The following is a 27,423-nucleotide window of genomic DNA, read 5'->3' as shown; positions in this document are numbered from 1 at the left end:
TTCAACCTCTCACAGACTACAGGAACACACACATAAGTACGTGGAACATGATTATTTCCAGGATACACAGATAAACTGGAGAGAAATACAAAAAGTAGAGTGAAAAGCTACAGGACAATGCACAAACATACTCCACCTATTTAACGAGGTCTAGGACTTCCTAACCTATGAAGAGTAACTCACCTATGTATAAATTCATGATAACCATACAGCCTAAGAACTTCATTTCATTACATGCAGACCTCATTGCTTAGACAGACAAGAACCACCTCAGAGACTTTTTTTTTTCTTTTTTTACAAAGACTGAAGAGTGAAATAAAATTGTAAAGGGAATACCTGTGATGAACTCCTGAAAGTTAGCTTCACAGGCAGTGTCAAGACTCTGCCATCCCACATTTCTTTTGCATCAAGAAATGCAGAGTAGTTGATTGCAAAGTGTTCTCCACCTGTTAAAACAGAACACACACACACATCCCCAACCGTGTAGATTAAGCAGGTGAGGTACATCTGTCAGTGCAATAGTAGCCTCCAAGTAATTGTGTCTGCATTTTCTTAAACAGAACCATACACTGACCTGAAAAGAACCAGTACAGCTGCACATCTTTTTTTACACAAGACGACTGGGTGTGAATCTCTAAAGAGCTGAGCACCCAGCTGAGCTCAGCTGCACTTACAGATGTTTACAAAATTTGAAAAGCAAGTTCAATATGAATAAAACATCTGAGAAGCTTTTTAGATTCCCCTTTAGACTGTGCTTCCTCACCAGCAAAAGTACTCTCCTAGGAACCAAGCTGCAGTAAACTCACAACACTGACTTCAAGGGAATTCAGCAGAGGCAGCCAGAGCGTACCTGCACAGTACAGAGAGAAAGGATATGGATAGATTTGCTCTGTCCCAGGGAAATTTCTCAAAGATACCTGGGGAAGGCTTGGGACAGCACTGGAGCTTCTCCTTTCTGACACAGCAGATGTCCCACATCCAGACAGCTCCTGGCAACATGAGCCCAGCAACATCCTTTGTACCTGCTGCCTGAAAGAACTCAAGCAAATTTGCCCCAGGATCTGGAAACTGCATTAAATCATGCCTCAAGCTACTGAAAACATCATGTTTTGCCTGATACTAAAACTCAATATGAGATATTTTAAAATAACTTTTTTTTATAAAATGGACAGCCTTCATTGTAACCACTAACTGACTGGTTCTCCTCCCATTGAAACCAAAGAGAAATATGGCTGAGATTTCAGCTGACTTTTGATTCACAGTGCACTGCAGCACTGAAAAATTATTATGGGTAACATGCAGCATGACAGTACACAGGCCAATGTAGGCATAGACCTTCCCACCAGCCCTAGTGGCAAGGTATAGGCTGAGTCTAGGACTGACATAGTAATGACCAAACCTCAAACTATGAAGAAATCTGTTCTGCTGGATTTTCTACCACTTCAGTATTTTTCATGCCGATTCATGCAACATATATGGGCTGGAAAAGCCAGCTTCAGTTCCAGTTGCAGCAGTTATAAATAAATTAAATTTCCAACTTGGTTTATTAGATCAGCTCTGCAAGTCTTTTTTCTATTTTTTCTGAGGGATTATTCTTTCTTAGGAACCTCTTGAGAGCCAGCAGTTCTTTGTCACTTTTAAAAAAACACCTGCCCTGTAATCAGCACCACTACTCACACTACATTGTTAGAAATAGAGTCTGGCTATCCATTTACAATCAGACAGTAGCCCCAGGTCTTCTATTTCCTTTTCCAATTTGAAAATTTTTCACCAGTAAAACACTATCACAACCCTAGATACTTGAACAATAAACAGGTATCACTGAACACTTCTGAAGCTCCAAAGAACTATGACTCTCAAAAGCAAGCTGCTGATTTTCTATGTGCTTCTGATTACAAAAAAAAGGCATGCAATATCAAGAAAGGTAAAATTTTATGAATGTGCAATGATCCAACTGCTACCAAAGGAACACACTGACTCCAAGCGCGGAACTGGTTTCTTTCTGTATTACTTGCTTTGAGTTTATAATTTTCTTAGTTTGGGGAGAACATCTACTGAGAAGAGCTGCCTTATTTCTGCTGAATCATCTTGCCTGCTTGCATGGCCCTTTGCAATTTCAATGCATTTCAATACCTCAGGAAGGCAATCAGCCATGCTTGGCTGAAGGAGGAAGGCTCACCACATACAATTAAAATGACTTGTGCAGCAGCTTTTGAAGAAATCCAAAATGAACAAATATTATCATGAAAGATTGTCTTCCATTTTGATGGCAGCAACTTTTACAGAGTACAGGGGCTTGCTTCTGTGCCAGGGAGATCAGAAGCAGTTCAAAGGCGGGAGTCAAAATGTGAATTAATAGAATTGTAAACTGCAGCACAAAACCTTTTCCAGAGTTTTTCACCTGTATTAACTGATAATCAGAGAATTTACACCATCACAAACAATCAATAAATAAATATCATAATTTGAACTGATGCTTTTCCACATGTGTAATCAGGGGTACTTCCCTGCAGATTTTGTTACCTTGCAAGAATCTTTTCCTGTAAATGTGTATGCCATCTGTGGTCTTATTACCGCTGTTTTTTTGAACATGTAGACCAGTTATATTGTCCAGCAGGATAAGATCTGTAATGTTTGCTGAAAGCAGCATGTTGGTGTTATTAATCAGAAGTGTAATGTATGCAATTTGAGGGTCATGTTCAACATCCACCTGAAAACAGAAATATTAGTATTAATGGTGCAAAATGTCTGTATGTGCATCTTAACAACAAAAGTCATAGACTTGATTACTAATAAAAGTTCATTATATGTGTACACTTACATTCTGAGGGCATTCTAAGTGACCCACAAATGGCACTACACTCAGTTTGAGCTCAAACTCCCAAGGAGATTCTAATCTTTGGTATCCCAAGCTATTGCTTGGAGACAAAGGGACAGAAAGCCAGAAGGTAGAAACCCCGCCCATGCAGAACCAGAAGTGAAAACAAGAATCTGAATATCCCCATAATACTGCATAAAACACAGAACTGGATCATAAGTTTGTAACCAGAGTCTACAAAATTCTTAACGTTGAACTTCTGTACCATGAGGATGTTTCTTTTGCAAGCTGCACTCACTGCAAATCCATTCTCTCCAAGCAGTTTTGGTCTCAATTTCCCTTTTTTTCACAGCAATGATATTCTCTAAAGAGTGCCAGCTGCTTTGATTTGCCCTTTCCACGGGAGAGCTCATGGAGCCACCAACGGACTTAGAGCTCAGGGTTCTGCTTCCAGTTAGTGGTGAAGTTCATAAGCTAATCATCAATCTCTAGCAAAGCACACTCATGTGATTTGATTTATTCCATTAGGGCATTAACCCTTATTGAGTAATTAGCCCTCTAAATGAAATTATCTGGAGCACAGAGTTGCTTACTGATGTCTCATCTTCCAGCTGCCTTCCCCTAAAACTCACATCAAACCATAATTGTCTAAAAATTTTACCAGGTCTGTAATATGCTGGCCTGTAGTATAGCCATGACAGAATATCAGACTTCTAATAACGACACCAAATTCACACTTATTTAACTGACCAAAGCACAATTCAGGCTGAACCTTTCTCTTTTTTCCTCCTTTTTAGGAAATGTACTCTGTTTCTGGACACCAGACATAAATAATACAGCAGCCCCCACAGAAATGAGTTATAAAAATATGCATTGTGATAGACTTCAGAAATGAGACCAGAATTCATGGCAGCCACAGGGTTCAACATATGTAGTTATGATTTCATTGTGCACCATTGATCTCTGCATTTCATACTAATTTAGTATAGAAAAATATAGGGTTTTGATCTCTTCTGTATTGAGGAAAAGAAGCAGTTTATTGACATTATTGCTTAGTTTGCATTTTTCTATTTAAGTGACAATAATCAAAGTACATGTGAATAAATCTGTTTACATAACTAACTTTCCTGGGTATGCTACACTAAATTTTTTTAACTCATTACAGCAAGTTCAACCTCAACTGTATTAAACAAATCTTATGGAGGAAAAAGCCCAAATAATACTTACTGTACTAACTAGATTCTGCAAATAATTGTCAGCATGTATAAAAATAGGCTTAATCATATTTGTGAGGAAAGCATTACCAATTTTATATGTTCGTTTATCATGAATTATACGCCAACATTTATGAGACTTAAAATCACCAAATATTAAAAATGTGATATATTTTGGGCAGATTTTCTCTCTGCTGGTTTCTGAACTGGCATGATGCAGTCAACATGCCTTTCAACCTTTCCTGTGCAGTCACAAAAGCTAGAAACTTCCTCTAAAAATCACAAACAAGATGAAACAGGAAAAAAACCCTCAGCGCCACACAAAGAAAATCCAAACCAAGAAAGCACACCCTGAAGATTCAAGGTTCAAACGGCACGAGTTGTTAACATCGTATTACGCTCACAGTAAGTGTGGATGGGCTTGTGCAGACAAATATGTATGCACAAGTAAAAGTGAGAGCTGGGGAAACGGGGGAAATAGAAAAAAATTTTCCTCCCTTCATTTCCCCGTACCTTTCCCTTGCTCTTCTGTGGGATGAAGGCAAAAAGTGAGGATTTCAGGGTCTCTTCCTGTGCTTCTAATAAGGCAGAGATATATTGCTTTACATTTGAGGACAGGGGATGTAAATAGTAATTTAGATAAATTCCTACAATAAAATAGGCAGAGAAAGTAGCATGTGTGTATTCACAAGCAGATGGTAGAATATGGCAGCATTAGTTCTCTCCATCCCCTGGTCAGAAGGTTTAATGCACACTCCAACACTGTTCATTCTCTTTCTCCAACCAGCGTTGCGCTTTCTTTTCATTTTGTTTCATTTAATAAAATTCTTATTCAGTGACTAAACAAAGAAACACTTCAGAGGTATCCCAACCATACCACCTATCTCCTACCACAATCTTCCTCAGGCGGCCAAAAGGCTGCACCTGTTACATTTCTGATTAATATTAAATACATGTTTTTCATTTCTTATTTTTGAGTGGCAGGCAGTTTTAAGCTAAATTGTGAAGGGGTTGAAAGAATCTGGATTTTTTTCCTGATAGCACCAGAGAAAGCAGCAGATTAGAATCAAGCAGTAAGGAAGCTCTTGGGTTTGACATCTCCTAGAAAGAGCCTCCTCCATTCACCGCTGCAATTGGGATCAGCAGCCACCAGATACCTCCTTTAAGTTGCTACTCTAATTTGCTTGAAGATGTTTTTTCTTTGAAGCAGCTGATGATGCAGCCAACCACCTACAGGAACCAAAACCAATGGCAGCCCCTGATGATGCATAAGTGCATATTTCATTTTCTTTCTGCTGCTGAAGCACACTGTGTGTGTCAGCACCCCCTGCTAGCGATGTCACTTCAGGTACCTGGGAGACTGGAGTGAAAGAACCAGAGCAAAAGCAAGGACATGCTAGGAGAAAAGAGAAGAGGAAGGAATTGTCAAGGAAGTGAAAGGAACTGAGGATCTTTGGGGATAAGTTAGAACTAGAAACAGGAAAGCAGGAAAAAAAAAGGCTCATGGAATTATATATTGCAATGTAAGAAAGCTTAAGACATTGAGAAATGAGAGGTAAATGTCTTAAAAGCAAAACAGATAAATTTAAAGATCTACTTCAGCTCTGTTAAAGATTATTGTCATTATGAAATACTATTACAGAAAAGTTCACATCATATTGAGGAATGAAACTCTTACAGGAGCACACTTTCAATCTGAAGAGAAGGTATGGACCAGGTGCTGAAAGCATAAGTAAAATGTAAACACCCCAGTTTCAAGAAGGGTATTTCTGCGATAAGGTGCAGGAAAAATCTTGACTCTGAGAAGTAAACATATGTCATCTCCATGCTCTGAAGAGCCACTCGTGGTAGGAGAAGAAAAAGGTGCAAAATTCACTTTTTTCTATTTAAAACAGCTGAAGACCACCATATGGCCAGTCTGTCTCTTAGCAGGAAAGCATCTGTTCAGACAAATTAGGATTGAAGTAGATGACAAGGCAAGCAGAGGAAAATAAAATGTGAGCTGCATTTGAAAGTGGAAGACAATCACATACAACTGCATAGTTTCCAGTAATTTGTAACTAGTAGCACCGCAAAATTATTTTCTGATAATCCTAGCATCTACAACAGATTAACTCTGATCTTGTAAAGCAGGATTTCATGATTTTTAATGAGCCTGTGTGAGGCTATGCTATGAAAAACAGAAAAAACCAACATGTAACTGTCTCGAACTCTTTTCTAAGAGGCTCTGGTATAAAAATTGTGAATCTGCAGCCATAAATGCAGAATAGTCTGTGTTACTGCTTCTTATGTCTGAAATGCTCACTATTCAGCCTCATTAATAATGATATGCCGCCATTTCAATAACAACATTATAGGTAATTAGTACTGTGAGATGTTATGCATATTCATTCTTCTCTATGCAAATTATCCTGTGCAGGTTATAATGTCACCTCTTCTGTACTGGTTACTGAATCCTCTACCCTCACATGCAGCATTTCAGTGGCTGAATTCAGATTTGTCTTAAAGTTGGATGAGCTTTGTCTATCCAAGGGATCAATAAGACGAACTGTCTCTTAATTACAAAAACTCACACTTGCTTCATCCAGTGTAAAAAACAAAAAGCAAAAATGGGAAAAAAAAGGAAAGGAAAAAATAACAGTCTAGACAAATCTATCAACCTATGCCACATAAAGTAAAAATAAAATGGAAGGTTTAGAATTTCCTTATAGTATGGAGGTCTTTGCTCCTCATAAGTATTTTGCAAAGTTAAATGAAACCTTTTTTTCATTAATATTGTGCTGTAGCTGAGCCCCACCAAATATGCAGACTATGACAGACTGACTCTTCTAAGGCTGTGTGGTAGCATGCCCAAAGACACACCAGCATCACAAGGCTCAGTGCCCCACCCTTTGAAAGGAGTCCATACTTGACACAGGTGAGGCATCCGTGGTTGAGCCAGGAGAGTATCTCAGGTGGCTTATCTCATCCTCTAAAGAAGCTTGTCTCTATCTCTACCCACCCTTGTCCTAGAGTTCACTGGGCTTTGCCCATTTATAGTTTTAGGAATTCTCACAATGAGGCATTTACTTTGACCACATTCCAATATCCCCCAGGAGTCTGAGAGAAGATTTCACCGATTCCCTTCAGTTTTGAATTCACATTGCAAAACTGTGCCTCTTATGGAGGGTGCGACCATCTTAACATCAAAATGGATGTTCTCCAAAACACTCTGCATGGGCACAGTTCTATTCCCACTTTTTAGAGGACATTTGGGTACAAACTTCTACCAAATTAACAACACAATTGTAAGAAAACTTACCACACCACATTTCTGAAGGGTTATTCCAAATCCAGAAGACACCGACATATTGGCCGTATCTTCAGGCTGTGGAGGAAGGGGAAAAGTCTACATAGTGTATGAAAATATCATAATGCAGAAACTGCAGCAGAAGTTAAATTATCTAAATAATGAAATAAGAAAAAAAATAGAGGTATTAATCACCACCTAATTTAAAAGCTTTGTTATCCTAATAGTTAATCTTTCTTTCTAGTCCAAATTTATACAAACTACTATTCCCACAAGCAATTACTAGTATGTTCATTGATATATTCACCTTTTGGCTATCACAGTTCTCTAGCAAAATGCACAAAGTTCATCAAACTATATAGATCTATTGCATTACTAAGTGTCTATCAGAATTTATAAAGCAGATAGCTGTATGTCACAGTAATTCTCTGGAAGTCACACAACTAGTTGGTGTTGCTGAAGCCATCTCAAGTGAACATAATCACTGAGACAGAACTAGAAATGTACTAACTGGGTAGCAAATTCCCAGCAACGTTCACTTTTGATGTAATTGCTACAATACTCAGAAAATATTACAAGTTGCAAACCATCTTTTACTGACCAGCTGGTGGTTAACAGAAGACTCTCGTTTGAACAAAATCTTCTTTGTCCATGAGGGTATCAAAGCAAACAGTGAATGGCTCCACTGATCGTCTGAGGCTGCAGAAGTCAAGAGATGGTGAGGGGCTTCACTTGCTTGAATGACCAGAGGTAAGGGCATTGCTGAAAACCAAGGCAACAATCTACGTTAGAGCTAAAGCTGGCTCCTGTGCAGCAGCCGCTTGGTGCGGATCTGGTGCTCTGTGTGCACACAGCAGCCAGCATGCTCTCCCTCAAAGCAATGAACATCAACATCGGCACCTGAGACATGAGGCCAGGCAGGAAAGAGATGGGATGTGCCACACAAAACCCAGCAGGAGTTAGAACAAAACTATTTCTTTACCTAGGGAACTCACATAGATCCCACAGAAAACTTCTTGCCATTTAAATGTAAAGTGTCAAATGCATGAATTAAAAGATTTTATCCTTAAATCAACTGTTAATATTTTCAACACAAAGAAAGTTTCAGCAAAGCATAAATAATTGAAGCCCTCCACGGTGTAAGTAGCCTCAGTGGTAAGGATGTTTTGCTTCAAAGATACAGTCTGCCAATTAACCATTAACCATGTCAAGACGTATTCAGAACAAATTCTCAGTTGAATAAGGGTCTCAGTTACATTCCAGCTGAACTGGAGTGCCATCAAATCAAATGCTCCTCAATTTAGTAAATAGCAATATAAATGCTAGCTTATAGGCTTATATTTTCATGAAAGATTAGTCCATGATATCACAAAAATTACAAGAAGAGTTTTGAAATCAATTAATTTTCATCTATTAAAGTAAAAGCATCTATGACATTAAAAAAAGGAGCTTCTACTAAAAATCAGTAATTTAATATAACAAACTGTCAAAAGGTAAAGCTGCTGAATGAAGAGAAAAAATGTCATGAAAATTTCAAAATTATAGTTGGCTACATTTAAAGAAGATACTTTCTTTCATTCTTTGCATAATAGTTCTCATTTATTACTCATTTTTACATCCCATATTTTAACTATATATATTCATACGGACAAAAACTCTCATTGAAAAGCAAAGATTTCTGGCAAATGACCCTTTTCTATCAAGTTTTCATTTTAAAAACCCCTGTATGTTAATGAAATATGAAAATCTGAAGATAGTGAAATCTCATTAATATGAGAAGCTGCATTTTTTTGAAAAGACACTGCTTTGTTGGAAGAACAATATAGAGAAATACTGTTAGCTGTAAATAGCAAAGCCATGCACAGACCAATCAAAATCGGACCCTTAAAGGAGGTCCTATAAAGGGCCTTGGAGCGCTGATGCACATGAATCACTGAAAAGATTTCCGTTAACGTAATGAATGAGATGCAGTCCTGCTGCTTACAGAACCCAGATGGACACGTGCACCCTGGGGAGCTTCACTGTCTTCCCATACTGGGATAGCATGCTTTTTATGTGGGAGTTGTTTATACTGGACAAAATTGTGGATGTATGGGATAGTAAAAGCCAGTTGTTTATATTTTACATTCACTTCTAATTCACTTCACCAAGTTTTACTTAAATACTTAAACCCCTGTTGACCAATGCAACAGACTCAGAGTAATTTAGGGACTACAAAAATAACAAGGTAAACTTGGTGAGAACAGTAATATATATAATTACCATATCTTTGGGGTTGGAATTTTTTCAGAGCAGTCATGCCTGGCATACTTCTATTTCAAAACTAAGCAACAGTCCAAATCACTCAGGATGAACCAGTGCTGAACTGCAAGAGCAGTACAGACCTGCTAGCCAGCAATCTCAGCCCACCCAGCTTTGGCATTCCCCAGCAGATTCGAGTATCATACTACATCTCACCTCCGATGGCTCTAAACCTTTGTTTTGTCTACTGAATCAAGCCTCTTTGCAGTTTTGTATAGACATATCCAAACAGTGAAAAAGATTCATTTTAGATTCGCTGTCTCATATATTAATGCAATTGCCATCCCATTCCCATGGAGGTGGAGCACCAATTCTCCTTTTTGTTTTCTTGCCAGACTACAGGTGATGCACGTTCCCTCACAGTAAACAGAAACCCTGAATGAAGACATGGAGCTTCTTTGTAGGGCTTGCTATGAGTCAGAAGTCAAAATGGCAATATGTATGGGCTGGGCTGAGCAACTACTACCTTGAAAGTGCTTCTTAGTTAGCTGATCATTTCCTTCAGTATTTGGGATAAGTGAGCTCAGCCAACAAGAAGGGGGTAATGGCTTCATAAAATACCTTTTGTTCTTGTGCCCTATGCAGCATGACACCTCCATCAGCACACACAACTGCACTTTCCATGACAGCGAATCCTGATACTCCCCTCTGGAGAGTATCAAGTCCACAGTAAGAAATTTAATTAACCGATCACGTTCTTTGACTCTGAATAAATCTCTGGATTAGTAATTAGACAGATGAGTCTGTTTTCAAGTTGTGCTTTGTCATGACTTACGGTCCCGAGATAATGTGCCCAGCTCCCAGCAGAAGTCTCCAGGCATGTTATATGGCTGCTCCATCAACAGTAATTGGAGGTTGGGGATTTTGCAGGTTCTTGACATTACGTTAAGCAGCCTCAACATTGATGATGATTACAAGGGTACTTTTGCAAATTCACTTGTATCTTCCCAGCACTCAGTGGAAGGTTTTGCATAAATAGATTCAATCAGTGTGATGCATGTCCATACAGCAACATGTACTACTGCCTTCCTCCAGATTTTTTCTCATCCTTCCTATTAATTTTCAACAATATAGGCTGTTTTACAATACTGTGGTTTCCCTTGCCAGTAAAGCAGCACTTTTCTATGTCATGATTTTTTGTAGTATCGACTGTCAGTTCAATAAAATAACTTTTTCCTGATCCACATATATTTAACTGTCACTAGAACATTATACAACTCAGTCCAGCTGACCTACAAGACCATAACTGCTTTTCCACATAATTTGCTGCATACTCTTAACATCAAGACAACATAATTGTATTTATCAATTCACCTGCTGTCTCTTTTCAGATAAGGTTCTAGATGGATTGTAGATGGCTGATGATTGCTTGAAAAGCTGAACGCTGAATATCTGAGAAAGGACAGTACAGGCATAACACATTCTGTTGTTTTCATGTCTATTCTAGATTTCCGTTCTGAAATTGGTGTGGTTTTTTTAACAAATAGATTCATCTGAGGTTGGAAAATACTAATACTTGACTCCTGAGGCCTTTCATTAACAAGCATTGAGCTTTCTTTTGGATACCCTGCTGCTCAGAAGTGCAAGTGCACCATTATCAGTGCTCTTTCAGAGATGCATCCCAATTCTGACTCTGCGGTCTCCTTGTTCCTTCCACTCTCTTTTCTTCTTACAGCTTCAATCTTTGCCATTTTTCTATTTTCAGAAAAAAACATTATCAAAGCTGCGGGGTCTTCTCTTCGATAAGTTTCTAAATGGAAACTATTCCCACTCCTTTTTGAAAGGGAAATTTTGCAAAGCAGGGGAACACTTTCAGCTTGACATACAGCCCAAACCGTCCCCTCTCAGCTGGGCTTGCCAGGCTGCCACCAGGCACTCCTGGAGTACAATGCCTCAGGCCAAAACATTTCCCAGCAAGCAAACCAACAGAGCATGAGGCTTAATCTGGGGCTTTCCTGCAAACATCTGTAAAGATGCCAAGTGAAACGGTTCATCAAAGAAAGGCAGTAATTTCACTTTCTTTTGAGACAATATCACCATTTTAAGATGAAATTTTCTTTCTCCTTTTTTTTGTTTTCCTTAATTAAACACTCCACATTTTTACAATGTATTATCAAGTTGTTAAATATTTTATCTTACTTTGAATTAACACGCTACTAAAATGTTCTCCCACAATTTAATTCTCCATAAACCAAATATAAACAAGATATGTCAGAACCATGTCTTCAACTGCATATTCCTAGCTTAACTACTAGTGCTGGTAGGTCAACTTTGTATTGAATTACAAAATGAAAACATGAAAATAAATATTACTATGGCTGAAACAGCCCGAAGATTGGTGTAATATTTTACCACTCACGTTACCATAGCATTCACTTAGCCCCACTATGCACAGTGCCACAACAATATGAAGTGACAAATGCACAACTGATCAGAACAGTCCCTGCTATTTAATGTTGTTCGATTTTCTTTGCTATTCTCCCGATGTAGTCATTAACCACTCCTCGGCTTTGTGCACTATTGCTTTGGGTGATGATCTTTTGCTCTTTCGGACCTCCAGCAGCCACATTTAAGGCACATATAATACACTTAGGAAGGAGAGCTCCCCACTCCCAGCTTTCATTGCATTTGCTTCCTGCTCAGGGTATGCAAATACAGAGAGGATCTGATGTGGTACAAAATGCACTTATCACATGGAGACTGTGGTAACAGCGGGTCTGCATTGATATGGGCTGGGGGTGAAAGGATGGGTGTCTAAGAAACTGTCCTCTGTTTGTGGTTAGAATACTGCCTTTTGCTAAGAAATTAGTTTTGTCTAACAACAGGGACCTTCAGTGCTAAAGCACAAGCCTTTACCACTGGACTAAATGAGCCGAGTCCCAAACAGGTTAGCAGCACAGAAGGACGGCCATTAGAAGGGTAGGTACAGCAACAGAGTGCCTTACTTTTTCTTGATAGCAGTTAAGGTGAAGGTTATTTTTGGCCATGGCAATTAATTAGGATGATACAAAACTAGGAAAATCTTACGATAGGTTTGCAGTAAAGACTCTGTTATGTCCTTAAAGCCCCTGTATCTTTATAGCACATCCTAATGTGCCAAATTACAGTATGAAAGAGAAGAGTCTGATAAGTTTGTGAAATGTCAAGTTCAGAATTAAAAATTACAATTTCACTAAGACTGTAATTCAAATTCTTAGCTCTCAAGGGCTGCATATTTCAAGTCCTACACCTGCAGTCTGACTTGCTTTCCTCCAGAATTTATCAGCAAAGCTCTGAATAATTTTGCTCTATTTCAGTAGGAAAGAAAAGAGTTAAATATATTTGCTTGCTATATTTTTCTTGTTGTTGTTGTTCTGAATGATTCCCTGTCCTGAAAACCATCCAGGATACAAGATCCAATTTGAAATCCTTTCAATTACACACAACAATGAACAGGCAAGGGTAGTAATTTACTGTATTTCTGTTTTGAATGTTGCCATTAGCTTTTCTCGTTACAAAGTCAAAGAAACTATGGGCATCAACAAGACAAGGCAAATCTACTTTCCAGTCCTGCTTTGAGTAAGTCAGAGCAGACTCAAACATAGTTCTTAAAAATCCATTGTGCTTCCCAATCACAGGGTTATTCTGGGATTGTTTTTTCTCATCTTACCCAGAAACAATTCCAAAAAGCTTCCAACAGAAACCCTGAGTCCACTGTGCTGTTACAAATCATTTCACTTCAGCACATTGCCATTTTCAATGATAAAGGTTGTATGCAGAAGTTCCTGTCTCACTGTTTTCCTTGAGAACTTCTTCGATAAGAACTAGAGTCTAGTACCTTGATTATGCAAACCACTAAAAACTTAGCTTTAAATACGTTTTAAAATCATGTTTATTGATATGGGACAATTCTCAATTAAAAAATCAAGCATACAATTAATTGCTTGTAGCAACCCCTCATTTAACACATATGTTTACCTACCAATAAAAAGCCAGAGTTTCATAGAATCATAGAATCATTTTTGTTGGAAAAGACCTTTAAGATCATTGAGTCCAAGCATAAACCCAGCACTGCCATCTCCACCATTAAACCATGTCCCCAAGTGCTTCACCTATACATCTTTTACACACCCTCAGGGATGGTGACACCACTTCCCTGGGCAGCCTGTTCTTATGCTCGATAACCCTTTTGGTGAATAAATTTTTCCTAATATCCAAACTAAACCTCCCCTGGCGCAACTTGAGGCCATTTCATCTCATTCTATTGCTTGTTACCTGGAAAAAGAGACCAACATCCACCTCGCTACAACCTTCTTTCAGGCAGTTGTAGAGAGCGATGAGGTCTCCCCCGAGCCTCCTTTTCTCCAGGCTAAACAACCCCAGTTCCCTCAGCTGCTCCTCATCAGAATTGTTCTCTAGACCCTTCCCCAGCTTCACTGCCCTTCTCTGGACACATTACAGCACCTCAATGTCTTTCTTGTTGTGAGGGGACCAAAACTGAACACAGTATTGGAGGTGTGCTCTCACCAGTGCCAAGTTCAAAGGAACTGGTTCCCTAGTTCTGCTGGCCACACTATTTTCAACCAGTAACAAAAAGACACTGCGTGTCAAAATCCTCCAATCGCCCCACTTTTTCTTCAATGCCAGAAGGTTCTTCTGGACTACAAAACCACATGCAATACCTCTCTCAACAGATGGTACATTAATAATTTGCAACCCATCAGAAAGCAAGATGTGAGCAGCAAAGTTGATACTGAATAAATACAGGTAAAAAGCCAGGAAGCTCAGCAAATTTTAATTATTTGCTTTCGTATTTAAATTAATAAACTCATTTGTGAATTAGCCATGGCACAGGGCAGAGAAATTAAGAGTCATCTCACTAGATGACTGCTTCAGAGCATGTAATTTCTTGGCAAACGCATGTCATGAAATCATCTCTTGGGGAAGTGCAGCCATGGGCAGCATGTCTATTTCCAGCACTGCATTGCCCCTCCTCATGCGCTGCAACCTTTCAGGGTATTCATCTCCACTAAGCCTGAGTAAAGTAGTACACTATTATACACATATAAAGAAAATAAAGACCAGAGACCCAGAGAAACTAAGTGATTTGTTCAAATGTACAGAAAGTGCCTGTGGCAGTCACCCCTCAGATGTAGCTCCTCCAAGCTAGAAGAGAGTTCTCCGAGTATCAGGGTACCCTATTTTGATCAGATTAGGCAACTGCCACTGGAGATGCTCAGCGTATCCAAGATCAGCAACCAGCATACTTGACACCCACTGTAAAAATCCTAGAAACACTTCCAGATCCCCTACATCTACCAGTCTTTTAACAACTTGGTCCAGGACAAAGTATATTAGTTATCGTAATTGTAGAGGTCTTTGAAAATACTTCAAGAGTAGGTATTGCAACTGTGTTAGTAAATGCATAGTGGTTAAGTTAGCTTCTGAAAAGGAACAAGGTCTTGATCACCTTTAAGTAATCTGGGTTTTCCACAACACTGGGAACGCTGGCCATCAGAAAGTGCTCCCCTGCATCACGATGTTTAACGAGGAAAAAGGGCTCCCTCTGAAAATTATTCAGAGCAGAGTATGAACTAAGGTCTTCTCACAGGGCCTCCATTCTAGATGAGCTGTTTAGGGAGCCTAGAGCACCCTTGTTCTTAACTTCTGAGCAAGAACTGCTGTGTGGCTCTGGACAAAGAGTCCCACTGACGATACTGGGCCACGAGGGCACAGCTCCAGTCCCCTGCCCACCTTCACCTTCACGTGGGAGTCTGGGCTCCCACGGCACTGAAAAGAGAGAGAAAGCAGTTACATACCTGTCATTCCTAGACATCCCATCTCATTTTGAAACCACAGATTATCTTTAATAACCTAAAGTTAAAACAGAAAAGAGCAATTATAAAAAAGTTTTCATAAATGCCTAATACTGAACTCTTGCACTGAATTTATGCTTCACAATTAGAGAGAACCCTATTCCACAAAGCCTCATTTCCCAAAATTTACTACCAGAAGAGACACAACAGAGCTCCAGAGGTCCCCCACAGCTTGTTGAGCAGTATGAGGCTCAGCTGTCTCCCAGTATGGCTATGCACAATTGGGGCTCAAACTGTACTTACAGTTAGTATTATCAGGCTGAGCATCTGTGCAATAGTGAAGCAGAAGGGTTTGCTATTAGTTTGTTCTTATAATCTTTCTTTGCCATTTTCAAAGTCAGATTTGAGGACACAGGAAAATCCAATCACTAGGAGTCAGCAGGAATGTGTCCATACTGGATGATCAAGTCTACTGTCATTACGCTCAATTTTTCCTTCGGAGCATTACATGGAGCCTTTCAAAGGGACCACAGGCTAAAAACTGCAGCTTATGAGGCAATCTGACAGCCTCCTGCCTGTGCCCAGACCGCAGAGACTGATAGAGAAATCACAGCTCTAAAACATTAGCAAAAGAAACCAGTGTTTCAAAGGATTGTTAAAGCCCAGTGTTTTGATCAAGATCTAATGGTCATACAATCAAGTTTTCATTTAATAAAAATGCTTCCTTGCAGGAGGTAATACAGAGTTAGGAATGTTGGCTGATTAACAGCACTTCCAAGTCTGCTGAGTGACGTGACCGGCACTTGCTGTTTCTGTTTGCTCCCAAGCACTGCATGTGAGTAATGTTAAGTACTGACTTATGTCAACACCACTGTTACAGTACAGCAAGTTAGGGGCAATTTTCTTATTGCCTGCTCAGGGAAGCCATCACGTTGGTTATTGCTAGAGCTGTAAGTTTAGTTAACCTTGTGTGAAAATAGTTGTCACTTCAGATAGGGCACTTTCCTCAAATAACAGAAAATGCAAGCCGCCTCACAAATTTGGATGCACCAGGACCCCTGGGGTTTAAGCGGACACTGCTCTGGAAACAAATACATACAGGATTGGAGGCGGCTCTTGTGGAGGAGAAAGAAAGGACAGAGAAAACGAACACAAACAGGAACATGCAGCACACTGAGCAGCCCCTGAACACAGCTCTGCAAGACCACAGACACTGAGCTCTTCCCTGCTGGGTTATTTCCAAACACTTAATTGTACAGCCCTCTCTGCACTCCAGAATTTTTGTACACAAACTGAGTTATGCCAAAGCTCTCTAAAGTCACTATTAATTTCTTCTTATTGGTTAAACAATCCATATGAATTTATAGCAGTGAAGCACCTCAAGAGCTCAGAAGGATAAGAACAGGAAACTCCAGTAGCAAACTTAAAAAAAAATATCTGATGCATATATATATATATGTATATATATATATATGTGTGTGTGTGTGTGTGTGTATATATGTGTATGTATTTCCATACATGCATACGGATATGCAGCAATAGAAGTCACATGTTAAAAGGGAATTAACCTTTGCCAGATATTTTTAGAGCAGTCTAGAGCCCTATCCCCACTAAGGAAATGTGTACCAGTACACTAACTGGATGTAATGCCACCGTGTAAAACACTGGCAAAAATACAGAACATCAATATGATGGTCCATTACGTTAAATGTTGAAATAAATCTTGTTTATAAATATAAATCTCAAATACTACTCATGCATTATAACAGCATATGTAAGAACACAAATGTCAACAGCTCCTTGGTAAATCAGCCTGTAACAAAAGTAGACAGTGGTCTAAGTGTGCACAAAGGCATACAGAAAATGTGGCTTGCTAGCTAACAAGCTTTATTTCCTACTTCCTAGGAAATCAGTGTATAAATGTCTCCTGATTTCCACAGACTCCAGGCATTCACTTGTCTGTGGTCTTACAACAGCTCATGCACAAAAATCTACGGTGTTTGTATGTCTGTGACAGCTATAAATGACACAACGCTGCTTGTTTTTTCTTCTGCCTTATCTCACATTCAGTTCTAAGTAGTCTGCACTGGGAATTATAGTCTGGATACTCAGCACAATCCTTCCACTCTACTGCAGAGTGTGTCCATAATACCAAAGGGCATCACCAGGGGCCCAGCAGCAGCAAGGAGCGCCAGTTCTAGGGGCCAGCACTCACATCGTGCTTCAAAAGTGGTTAATTTAATGCACTAATATTGCCGCCAGACATTTTCCCAAGTTTTACGTTAATTTATTTTTCTGGTGGAAAAATGAGGTGGGGTTTTGATTTTCATTTTCTTGCAATACTACTTCCTGCTGATGAGACTTTTTGTAATGGCACCACTGACCATCATTTGTGACTCCCTTCCTCTCCCCGCCATGCAGTCACAGGTATTTTCCACATGGGCAACAGAAAGCGATGCCAACACATTTTGAGACAGGTTGACAGCTGTGCACCTAGATGAGAAATAATGAAAAACAAGAGGCCGTACCCTAAACCGCTAGCTGCACTCCGAATAGAGGGCTGACACCTATGGGCAAGGGTGCCGTGACTAGACAAAAACCCACCCAATGCCTCTGCTCTGGAAGAACAGGGAAGCAGAGCCACTGTCGGCATGCGGCACCTTGCTGCGGTACCCACCACGCCGACCCCGGGCAGCTCTTCGCTGCCCCCAGCCCAAGCGCTGGGCGAGCGGCCGCCCCTGTGCCGGGGCCCCGCTGCTGCAGCCACCCCCGCCGTTGGGGCCGCCGCGCCCTCGGCCAGGGCCTCCCCGGTGCCCGCCACCCACCGCCCCGGGCCCGCTGCGCCGAGGGGCTGCCGTGCCGGCGGCGCAGCGCCCCGCGGCCTCGCCGCCTTACCCCAGCCGCCGTCTGGCCGCAGGGCGCCCCGGGCCCCTCCGCGGGGCTCGGCGGGGGGCGGCCCCCAGCCCGGGCGCACCGGCCGGCCGCTCCGAGGGCGTGGGCGGGCGCGGGGGGCCCGCCGGGGAGCAGCGCCAGCAGCAGGCCGGCTAGTAGCCCACGCATGGCGGCGGGCGGCCCCTCCGCGGGCGCGTAGGGCGCCGCGGACTTCCCAGGCGTTTCCCGCGAGCCAGGCCGGGCCTTAGCAGCCGCATCCATCCGCCATCGGTCTCCTCCCACCGCGGCGAGGGCGGGCGGCGGAGGGGCCCTGAGCAGCGGGACCTCCCCACGCCTCTCCTCTCGCCGGGCCGGGCTGGGCCCGATGGCGGCGGCCGGGGACTGCCTGCGGGCGGTGGGCCTGCAGTTCTGGGCTCGCTCGCTGCAGGCGCTGCCCGCCCTGCTGGCCCCCGCCGTCCTGCTGGGGCTGCTGCTAGGCGCCGCCGCCGCCGCCCTGCTCTGCCGCTGCGCGCTGGGGCCGCGCCGGCGGAGAGAGGTACGCGGGGCGGGCGGGGGGCTGGCAGCCGGCATTCCGCCGCGGTGAGGGCTCGGGCCTGCCGCGGGGGTGAACGCCTTGGAGGAGCCAGGGCCGGTTCGTGGGGGCGGCGGGCCCGGGAGGTGCGGCCGGCTGGGCTCTGCCCGCTGCACGGCGCTGCCTGAGCGGGGCCGGGGCCGCGGGGTGAGCGGCGCGGCCGGCCGTGACTGACCGCGGGCAGGGCGCGGTGGTGGGTGAGGGGTCCCGAAAGGCCTGACACCCCTGCTGGAAAGGGGTTTACTCCACCCGTCGTTTAAAAACTTAGTGAAACAAACGAGCCGGCTCAGCAAAGAGGCCGGTGTAAGTACTCTGTGTTTGAGCATTGCCCGACCGGCCTGTGTCTAAGGCGAGTGTTGCCTTTGGTGGCCGTGGCTTCTTGTGCGGGGCTGTGCAGCCTTTTTTGAGGTCAGGCAAGATGAACCCGGCTGGCAGAAACTTCGTGAGGTAATTCCCATCCCACACCAGTAAGAACAATCCGATTTCCAAAGTATTTTATGACATTTCCAAAGCATGTTTTACAAACGGCACAAGCAAAGTGTTGGCACTGGCCCACAGCAGTAACTTTGCACTGGGGGTACACACCTGAGAAAGAAAGGGGGCAGAACACATCTGGCAGTTTGTTTGATGCAAAAGTAACAGGGTTTTCTAAAGCGTGCGAATTTGTTAATAACACGCATGCCTGGCTCTTTTAAGGACTGTGGTGGATGGTTCGTGTCTCTATTACATGAGGTGTTTGTTGGGACTTGAGGACTGCAGAGGTAGCACGTTGCTGCAAAACTGCTACTGAGCAGGTATTTTTCTGAGAATTGTTATCGACTTCTGCCTCTTTCTCCCATCGCATTTATTCTCAAGTCGTGCTGGATTGACTGGATGTAGCAATTGTCAGCGCTGGCACAGCTGGGAAATTTGGAGCCCTGCGGAGCATTCTGCTTGCCTGCAGTGGGGGTCTGGTTTGGCTTGGCTTTTAACCGCTCCTTTTTTTCAGCTCTTAAGAGCTCTGCTGCATCTGTGGATCTGCCAGCGTTGATTGTCATTAAACATGACAGAAGAGAAAAATCCTCTTGCTCCCAACTGCTTTTAAGTAGGAGGTTTGAAACTCTGTTTGAAGCCGTGCTTTAGCCTGGTAATGGTGGCACTTCAAATGCTGGATCAGTGCATCCTGTGCAAGTACAAGCCTCTCTGGTTCAATTGCTCATTTTCCCTGCCTTAATAGTCGGGATCTTTATTGTACTGCCACTACCAACTCAAATACAGCTATGTGCAATTTTATCCTTCATGTCATTTATGTCAATAGGGAATAGAAGCTGTCAGTTCTATCTGGCTCAGATCTTCATTTGTATTTAGGTGCTTAAATGCCATTAAAATCAATGCTGCTGCTGTAAAAGTTGTTCAGTTTGAAAGAAAAATAAACTGCCAGCTGGTGCATACAGAGCACGTTGCAGGGTGGGCAGGTTGTATGCTGTGGTTCTGATTTCCCAAATTCAACAGGGCTACCCTTAGGCTGTTTGTATCTGTTCCTTCTTCATACTGTCAGACCCACTGATGCTATGGAGCAAGCCTATTGTGTGTATAGCCAGGTACTGAACTGCATGTATTACAACCTTCTGTATCCAAAGTAAAAGCAGGGACAGTTTACCTAAATATGCCATGTTCCTTCCCAGGCAGCTCAGTTATCCTTGCAGTGGGAGCAGGGCAAGTACCTGGAGCCCAGAGCAGCCATAGGCATTGCAATAAGCCACCAGTGTTTGTCACTCAGCCCCAGTTAGTTACCATTCTATAGATCTCAGCCTGAATCTGTGGGTGTCCTGGTTTCAGCTGGGAGAGTTGGCTGGTGCAGTGCAGCATTTTGGATTTGTTGTGAGAACAGTGTTTGTAATACACATTTTTTTAGTTGTTGCTAAGTAATGATTATACTGAGTCAAGAACTTACAGTTTCTCAGGCTTTGGCAGAGAGAAGGCTGAATGGGCACAAGAAATTGGGAGGGGACACAGCCAGGACAGCTGATCCAAACTAGCCAAAGGGATATTCCATACCATGGGATGGCATGCTCAGTATATGAACTCGGGGGTGTTGTCCGGGGCTGGCTGATTGCTGCCTGGGGACTGGCTGGGCATCCGTCAGCGGGTGGTGAACAATTGTATTGTGCATCATTTGTTTTCTTTTTTCCCTTCACTTTGGATTTCATTCCTCTTCCCTTCTCCCTCCTTTTCATTATTATTATTATTATTATTATTATTGGGTTTTATTTTATTTCAATTATTAAATTGTTCCTACTTCAAGCCCTGAGTTTTACATTCCTTCCCAATTCTCCTCCCCACCCCTCTGGGGGTTTGGGGGGAGTGAGCAGGCAGCTGTGTGGTACTTAGTTGCTGGCCGGGGTTAAACCACAACAGTGGTATTTGATGCATGCAGTTAAGTGTTGTATTGATCTGATTATCTGTGCATAGGATGCGCTGGGACAGTTTTAACAATAAACCTTTACCATGGTAAGTTCAGACCATGTGTGCTGTAACACATTTCTGTTGACAGTATTCTCCTATTAGAGTACAGCATTGCCTGAAGGCTCTTGTGGCCCTTTGGGTTAAAGCTTGTCTCATGATGGTATTCTGGTAGATTAGCTTGATGAAGTATTGCAGTAATTACAGTTAGACTTAGTTTTATTCAGCTTCTTAATGCTCTAAAAGGAGTGCTCTGTAGCACTCCAGCTGCAAAAATAACAAAGGACAAAAGCAGATGATCTTAGAAATGTGAGCAGGAGAGAAATGAATGTGGCTACTTCCACAAGTCCCAGTCACTCAACCTAAAATTTGTGAAATTCTGGTTTGGGACAAATAAGTAACAAGATTGCTGAGGGAGACTTGTAATTGTTCTTTTGTCATAAGTAGATTTTTAGGAACCAGCATCTGCAATTCACCATGTCTTAGAGGCTGACCCAAGAATATAATCTGTATTATTGAGCATCTAAGTTCCAGAGAGGTGATGGAAGCAAGTCATAAGGAATGAAATGTATTCAAAAGCTGGACACTTCTTTATATTCTGCGAAAATGGACTACCTTATATATCAAGTGGCCAAATAATTCAAGGGTAGTCTTTCCATAAAACAATTACATGCATGGTGGCTGCAACCAAGTAATTAGATTACATGAAAAAGCAGTCAGTGGATTGGAAGCCTGAAAAATAGTTTTAAAAGTAGTCATGGTAGGGTGGCTGCCATCTTTTCCTTCACTAAAACAATTCCTTGTGGTGCTGTGTTTGGACGCATTGACCAACAGTAGTATTATTTTTTGGTCCATCTAGTGCACAGGGAAGAGCGTATGTAGCGGGAGGTTTGGTTCCTGCACAGTCTTGTGTCCGTACCAGCAGTACTATGTTTTTTTTAGGGAAGTAAAAGTCAGTGATGTGGGCTGCTTTTGGGGAAGGAAGATGGTGAACATTTTCTGAGATTATTTCTACCTGGCAGGAACTCTACCACATGTAAACCTTAATTTAGTAAGTTTTTCTCCTAGGAGGGGAGCAAAAATACTCAGTGTTCTCTTCATTGCAGGCAATTATAGAAAAGTTTAGTTAACTTGCTTTAATCAAGAAGTTTGAACTGAGAGCATGAGCTCGACCTGTAGTCTGTAGTACGATGTTTTGAGAGCGAATGGATTAATTTGACATGTTTACAGCCTGTTTAAACTTTTCAGATTAAACTTCTACTTCTGGACTGACAAATCAAATTCATAAAGTTCATTAATTTTATTTATTCCTTCCGAATATGTAAAATTCTCATTTATTTTCAGATTGTATTTTTCCAAAATTTTCAACTAATACTGAAATAATTTTCAGGATGGAGACATGAATGTATCCAGGCTGCTGTGAGAGATGTTTCCAGTGATTTTGCATGATCTCAGTGTTATATTTTATCTGTTTTCTCTTGGAATTTCAGAAGGATGATTCCCAGAGACTTTTGGAAAGCTTCAACTCTGATGACAGAGAGCACACGCTCGCAAAAATTAAAGCAGAACCCTATACATCAAAAGAGGAAATGGTGCTGGAGGTAAAACTGCTTTTGGTGGTGGATGTCCAGTTTGCTGCGTGTGGCAATGAGCACCTCAGGGCCTGGTCAAAACTGTCTTAATTTTGGGGGGTTTGGAATTGAGCCCTTAAAAATTATTCAGAAAAAAGCTTAAGAAGGAGAGTGGGAGTTTATGGCTGCTTATGAATGCAGCCATTTCAGGCACTCATTCCCCCTGTGAATTCCGTTTCATTTGGGAGACTCTTTTTGGATATTTTAATCAAGATCCTGTGTTCTTTTTGGACAAGGGGCTGCTTTGGTTTTGTATCTACATTGTCTTTAATTTCAAAAGGCTGATGGGAAAAGTTAACACTATTGACTTAAGAAAAAGTTGTTAAGTACTGGAACTGGTGCTGATAGTTGATAGTGGATTCTTTCCTGGAGAAGGAGATTTATTAGAGAAGTTTTGACAGTAACAAAGTTCCCCCTCATCGGGTCCAGTATGGAACAAATACTTTTTTCCTAGAGCCTCATTAGAGGCTCCAGCTCTCAGTTGGACTGAGTACATCAGTTGAGAGAGAAAGATTAAATGAGGTAAAATGAGTATGTTTGTGAACAGCAGCATCTTCAATAGCTTTCTCACATAGAAATTCTCCCATGAGGAGGTACCAGCTGAAGAATATGGTGCAGAGTTCAAATGACCACAAGTACTGAAACACCACTGTGCTGAGCTGGGATTCAAGGACAATTAGAGAAACAATTTGGAAAGAAAAGTAGGTGAAGGTATAAACTTAACCCACCCTCAATCAAAAATTCAGTTAACTTTTTTTTTGTTGTTGTGATAATCTCAAAATACCTTGAGAACCAGTCCTACCGTGAAGGTGTTAGATCACTGCCTTTCATTCAGAGCTGATTTGGCTACTCTTGGTGAAGCTAAAGGTTGTGAGTTAAACTGTGTATTTTAAAAAATGTGCAGTTCAGCTAACTCATTCAGTCTATTATCCATAAATTAAATACATGCAGAAACAGTCAGTTAAAGCCAGCCGGTCTGGTGCTTAGCTTGTAATGAGAACTGCTCTCAAGACAAAGAGAAGATAGGCATTACTGTAAACATTCTACTGTTGGTTTAAATCCTGACAGGTAATTAATCTTCATTTCAGTTTTGCAATCAGGAATGGTGGCAAACCATGGTTGGTCATTTTGCTTGAGTTAAAGTACAGCAGAACAAGTGAGCATGGCTTAGATTCTCTTTTGGAGTATAAATCCTGTGAGAGAACTTACGCAATGATCTATCTAACTTTATGCATGTTACCAGTCCTTTTGAAATGGGATCACAGTCTTTCAAAAGTAGTCATTCACAACTTAATCCATTTCCCAAATGCGTTAGCTCATTTATAACACATTAAGAAGGGACCATGTTATTTGATAGGACTTCTCCCACCTTCGGTCCAACTACCAAAGATTTTTTTCTATCCATCTGTTTCAATTCCCAGAAGCTTTTGCCATTGCTAGCTTCAAATTGACAGTTCATGAAGAAGCATAGATGGAAAATGCTTTTACTTAGGTTAGAGCACTTCAGAAAAAACAGGTATTTTCATTCTGAGACCTTCCACATTGCAATAATACCATAATTACTGTGTTAATAATAACTGTGTATTACTGATGCCTGCTGAGAAGCAGGATGTGTTAGTTTCAGCACACTGCAATATGGCTTTATGGCTTTGGACTGGAACTGCGCTGCCTCCAGCCATTGCAGAGCAATAGTTCTGTCATCTTCTATCGCTGAATATGTACTGCAGCAGTGGGACTGCTCAGTATGAGCAAGTGGTTTACATGCTGACCCCATGCTTTTAACTTTGTCAGTATATCATAAAATGACTTCTGGAAATGGAGATGAAAAAGTGCAATGATAAAAGTCTAATAAATTACGTGGTTTGCTCTTCTCTTCCCATTTGTATTTTTAGACTCTGTTAGTGCTTCGATATTTCCTAGAAAAATCTGTATAAAGAAAATTGTGTTTTGACAAATCAGATTCTTTAATTTCATATGACAGAACCGAAAAAGTTAGAATAGGAAATCTGCTAAAGCTTGGATTTAAACATTCTGTCTGTATCTTACAGCCAACCTTTTATTAAGCCATACATAACCTCACCAAAAAAAGCTGATTATCCCATTGTTCCAGTGCATGAAGTAGTGGCTAGGAAAGAGGAGGAGCAGAAAGTCAGATTATGTGATATAGCAGATTTTATGAAAAGAATGCATTATCTATAAAAAGTTATCCAGAAGAACATTGGTATTTTCTCTAGATTATAGGTAAGAGTGGTGCTATAAAAGTTCTTCCTGGAAAAAATGATGACTAGTTTTGTTTAATCTATTGTTTCTTTATTTAAATTGAAAGACAGAATTTATAGCCATTACAGTATCTGTGGAGCTTATACTTTAGTAGTTTGTATTATCAAGATAATTTTAGTTACGCATGTCAAATCTTTAGTTGCTAATGGTGGAGAGAGAGAAATGAAATGGAAATAACTTGTGAATACCAGCTATCGCCTGTTTTCCCTTGCAGGAATAAAAACATTTTGGAGCAGTGGTAATGACAGAGTTTCCTTTTCTGGGTTTCATACTCTGAATGAGTCATACAAGAATCTTCTTGTGCCAAAGCAGAAACAGTCAATAAATAGTTATCAATAGGAATTTCTAAGTTGTGTAACCAAAAAGGCCATGTGATATTTAGAGTGAAAAACTGTCAGATCTACTGCTGTTCCCAAATAATTTTCTGTTGTTTTTCATACAGGAAAGTGAGTGTCCTCTGAACAGTAACATCACAGCATTTGCATTAAAGGCAAAAGTGATCTATCCCATCAATCAGAAATTTAGGGTAAGGCTTTAAATTCTACTTGTAAACATTAATGACAATCATTCTGTGTCAGCGTAAATTGCAGAGTCAAGTAATGGAAGAAAACTTCCTGCCAGTCTGTTTAATTGGGATGTTTCTTTGTTTATAGTCCATTGACTCAGGGCTTATTCTGTGAGATGTCAGCTGGGTTCAGCTCCCCCTGAAACCTGCAGTGCTTTACATGGTGTGAGGTCAGTTTTAAGGGTAGTCAAGAGGCTTTTTCTTTCCATTAACATTAATGGAATTTGGGTCTGCCATAAGAAGAACCCCACAAGGATCTACCTTTCAGTAAGAAAACATGCACCAAGCAGATAGCCACAACAGAAGAATGCTTTTCTGGGCAATGCAGAAACTTGTGTGATGAATCTTAATTTATGTGGAAACACTTCGCTGTGTATATCATTTAAATTTTTGCCTGAAAGCAAACACTGCAAATTGATGCGATTTTTATCTCCTTACTGTGTTGTATTAATTGACCTTGTGAATTCTGTTTGACTGTAGCCTTTGGCAGATGGCTCATCCAATCCATCTTTGCATGAGAATCCAAAGCAGGCGGTTCTGCCTAATCAGGTCATGGAGACATCTACCTCAGGCAGCCTGGGATCCCTGAGCCAGGGAGACAAAGAGGACTGCAGCTCCTCTACAACAATACATTCCACAACAAGCGATGACAGATTTCAGGCTCGAGCCTTCCTCAAGGTGACCAGCTTCCCTGAAGTGCTAACATGTGAGAGGTAAGCAGTAAACCTGTCCTTGTGTTTGGTCGTTTCCTAGCGTGCCCCAGTGGTTTTCAAGACAGTCACTAAAGGTCTGGTGTAAACCAAAAGCTGGGCCTGAATGTATACATTCACATCAAGATGGGGTTATCTGCTTATAACCCTGAAAAAGTGGTGGGGGAGATTGAAGTTATGCATCATGCTTCAGAAAAGTCAGTTTGTTCTTTATGAAATTGTGGGAATCAGAACTTTGGCAAAAGCTGTCACGTAAAAGTATACCACTGTTAGGATAAGGACATCGCTTTGTTTTGGCTCGTATGCTCAATTGACACATGCTGCTCAACTGAGGATGGAGTCCCCTGCACTGTAGAATGTCAAGTCACACAGCAGGTGCCTTGAGAACAGCAAGTGGCAGTGGTCTGTTCTCTCTCTTTTAATGGGAACTGCTTATGTCTTACTGTGGGAAAACAGTTCTTAGACATGCTGCTGATGAGCAGGTAGAGCTAATCAAAATGGACTGTCAGCTCTGATTTTCTTTCAGCTGCACCGCAGCAAGGTAGCCCTAGAAGAATGCATATGTGTCTGTATTCTCGTTAGCAAGAGTAAAGTCATATTTGTGTCACTATGGGGACTGGGGAGAGTACTAGCAATGAAGAATACTTTGAAAATGTCCACCGCCATTATAGCTGTTTTAATTGAAAGCTTTGTGATCCCTTTGTTGTAGCCACTCATGGCTATATTTACCTTTTTGTAAAGGGAACTCCAACTCAAACTTTGTTAAAAGCACTGTTTTGGTTTGCTTACATTTATGTAGGAATATTTTACCTGAAGGACAAGGCAATGTGGAAGTAAAGTGACTTGACTGCTGGTTTGGGGCAATGTTTTTAGGATAATTTAGTGGTTAAATGAAACTGTTACATGGTGTTGCCC

General features: G+C 41.4%; 2 protein-coding genes across 14 annotated transcripts in view; one reads left to right on the top strand and one right to left on the bottom strand.

The window, feature by feature from the left end:
• The window catches only part of EVC2 (EvC ciliary complex subunit 2), an 80,192-nt gene extending 61,622 nt beyond the window's left edge, over positions 1-18,570 (bottom strand). For 5 of the 6 annotated variants that reach the window (XM_055797332.1, XM_055797335.1, XM_055797333.1 and 2 more), the window contains exons 1-6: positions 18,313-18,570; positions 15,421-15,475; positions 7,923-8,083; positions 7,334-7,399; positions 2,524-2,710; positions 337-446 (exon numbers count right to left, since the gene is read on the bottom strand). In XM_055797332.1, the coding sequence (XP_055653307.1) occupies positions 337-446; positions 2,524-2,710; positions 7,334-7,399; positions 7,923-8,083; positions 15,421-15,475; positions 18,313-18,570 (837 nt within the window). Of the gene's footprint in view, positions 1-336; positions 447-2,523; positions 2,711-7,333; positions 7,476-7,922; positions 8,084-15,420; positions 15,476-18,312 lie in introns of those variants that run through there. The other variant, XM_055797337.1, reaches the window with a different exon arrangement.
• A 5-nt stretch (positions 18,571-18,575) lies between these two features.
• EVC (EvC ciliary complex subunit 1) overlaps positions 18,576-27,423 on the top strand; it is an 81,054-nt gene continuing 72,206 nt past the window's right edge. For 2 of the 8 annotated variants that reach the window (XM_055797343.1, XM_055797342.1), the window contains exons 1-4: positions 18,578-18,844; positions 22,813-22,923; positions 25,676-25,759; positions 26,279-26,511. In XM_055797343.1, the coding sequence (XP_055653318.1) occupies positions 18,674-18,844; positions 22,813-22,923; positions 25,676-25,759; positions 26,279-26,511 (599 nt within the window). In that variant the 5' untranslated portion in view covers positions 18,578-18,673. Of the gene's footprint in view, positions 18,845-19,559; positions 19,675-22,812; positions 22,924-25,675; positions 25,760-26,278; positions 26,512-27,423 lie in introns of those variants that run through there. The other 6 variants (XM_055797341.1, XM_055797339.1, XM_055797340.1 and 3 more) reach the window with 5 other exon arrangements.

This window comes from Falco peregrinus, chromosome 2, assembly GCF_023634155.1.
Source record: "Falco peregrinus isolate bFalPer1 chromosome 2, bFalPer1.pri, whole genome shotgun sequence".
In the NCBI taxonomy this organism is placed as follows: Eukaryota; Metazoa; Chordata; class Aves; order Falconiformes; family Falconidae; genus Falco; species Falco peregrinus.
Note: the sequence above shows the minus strand (reverse complement) of the source record. Positions and strands in the feature narration are given on the sequence as shown.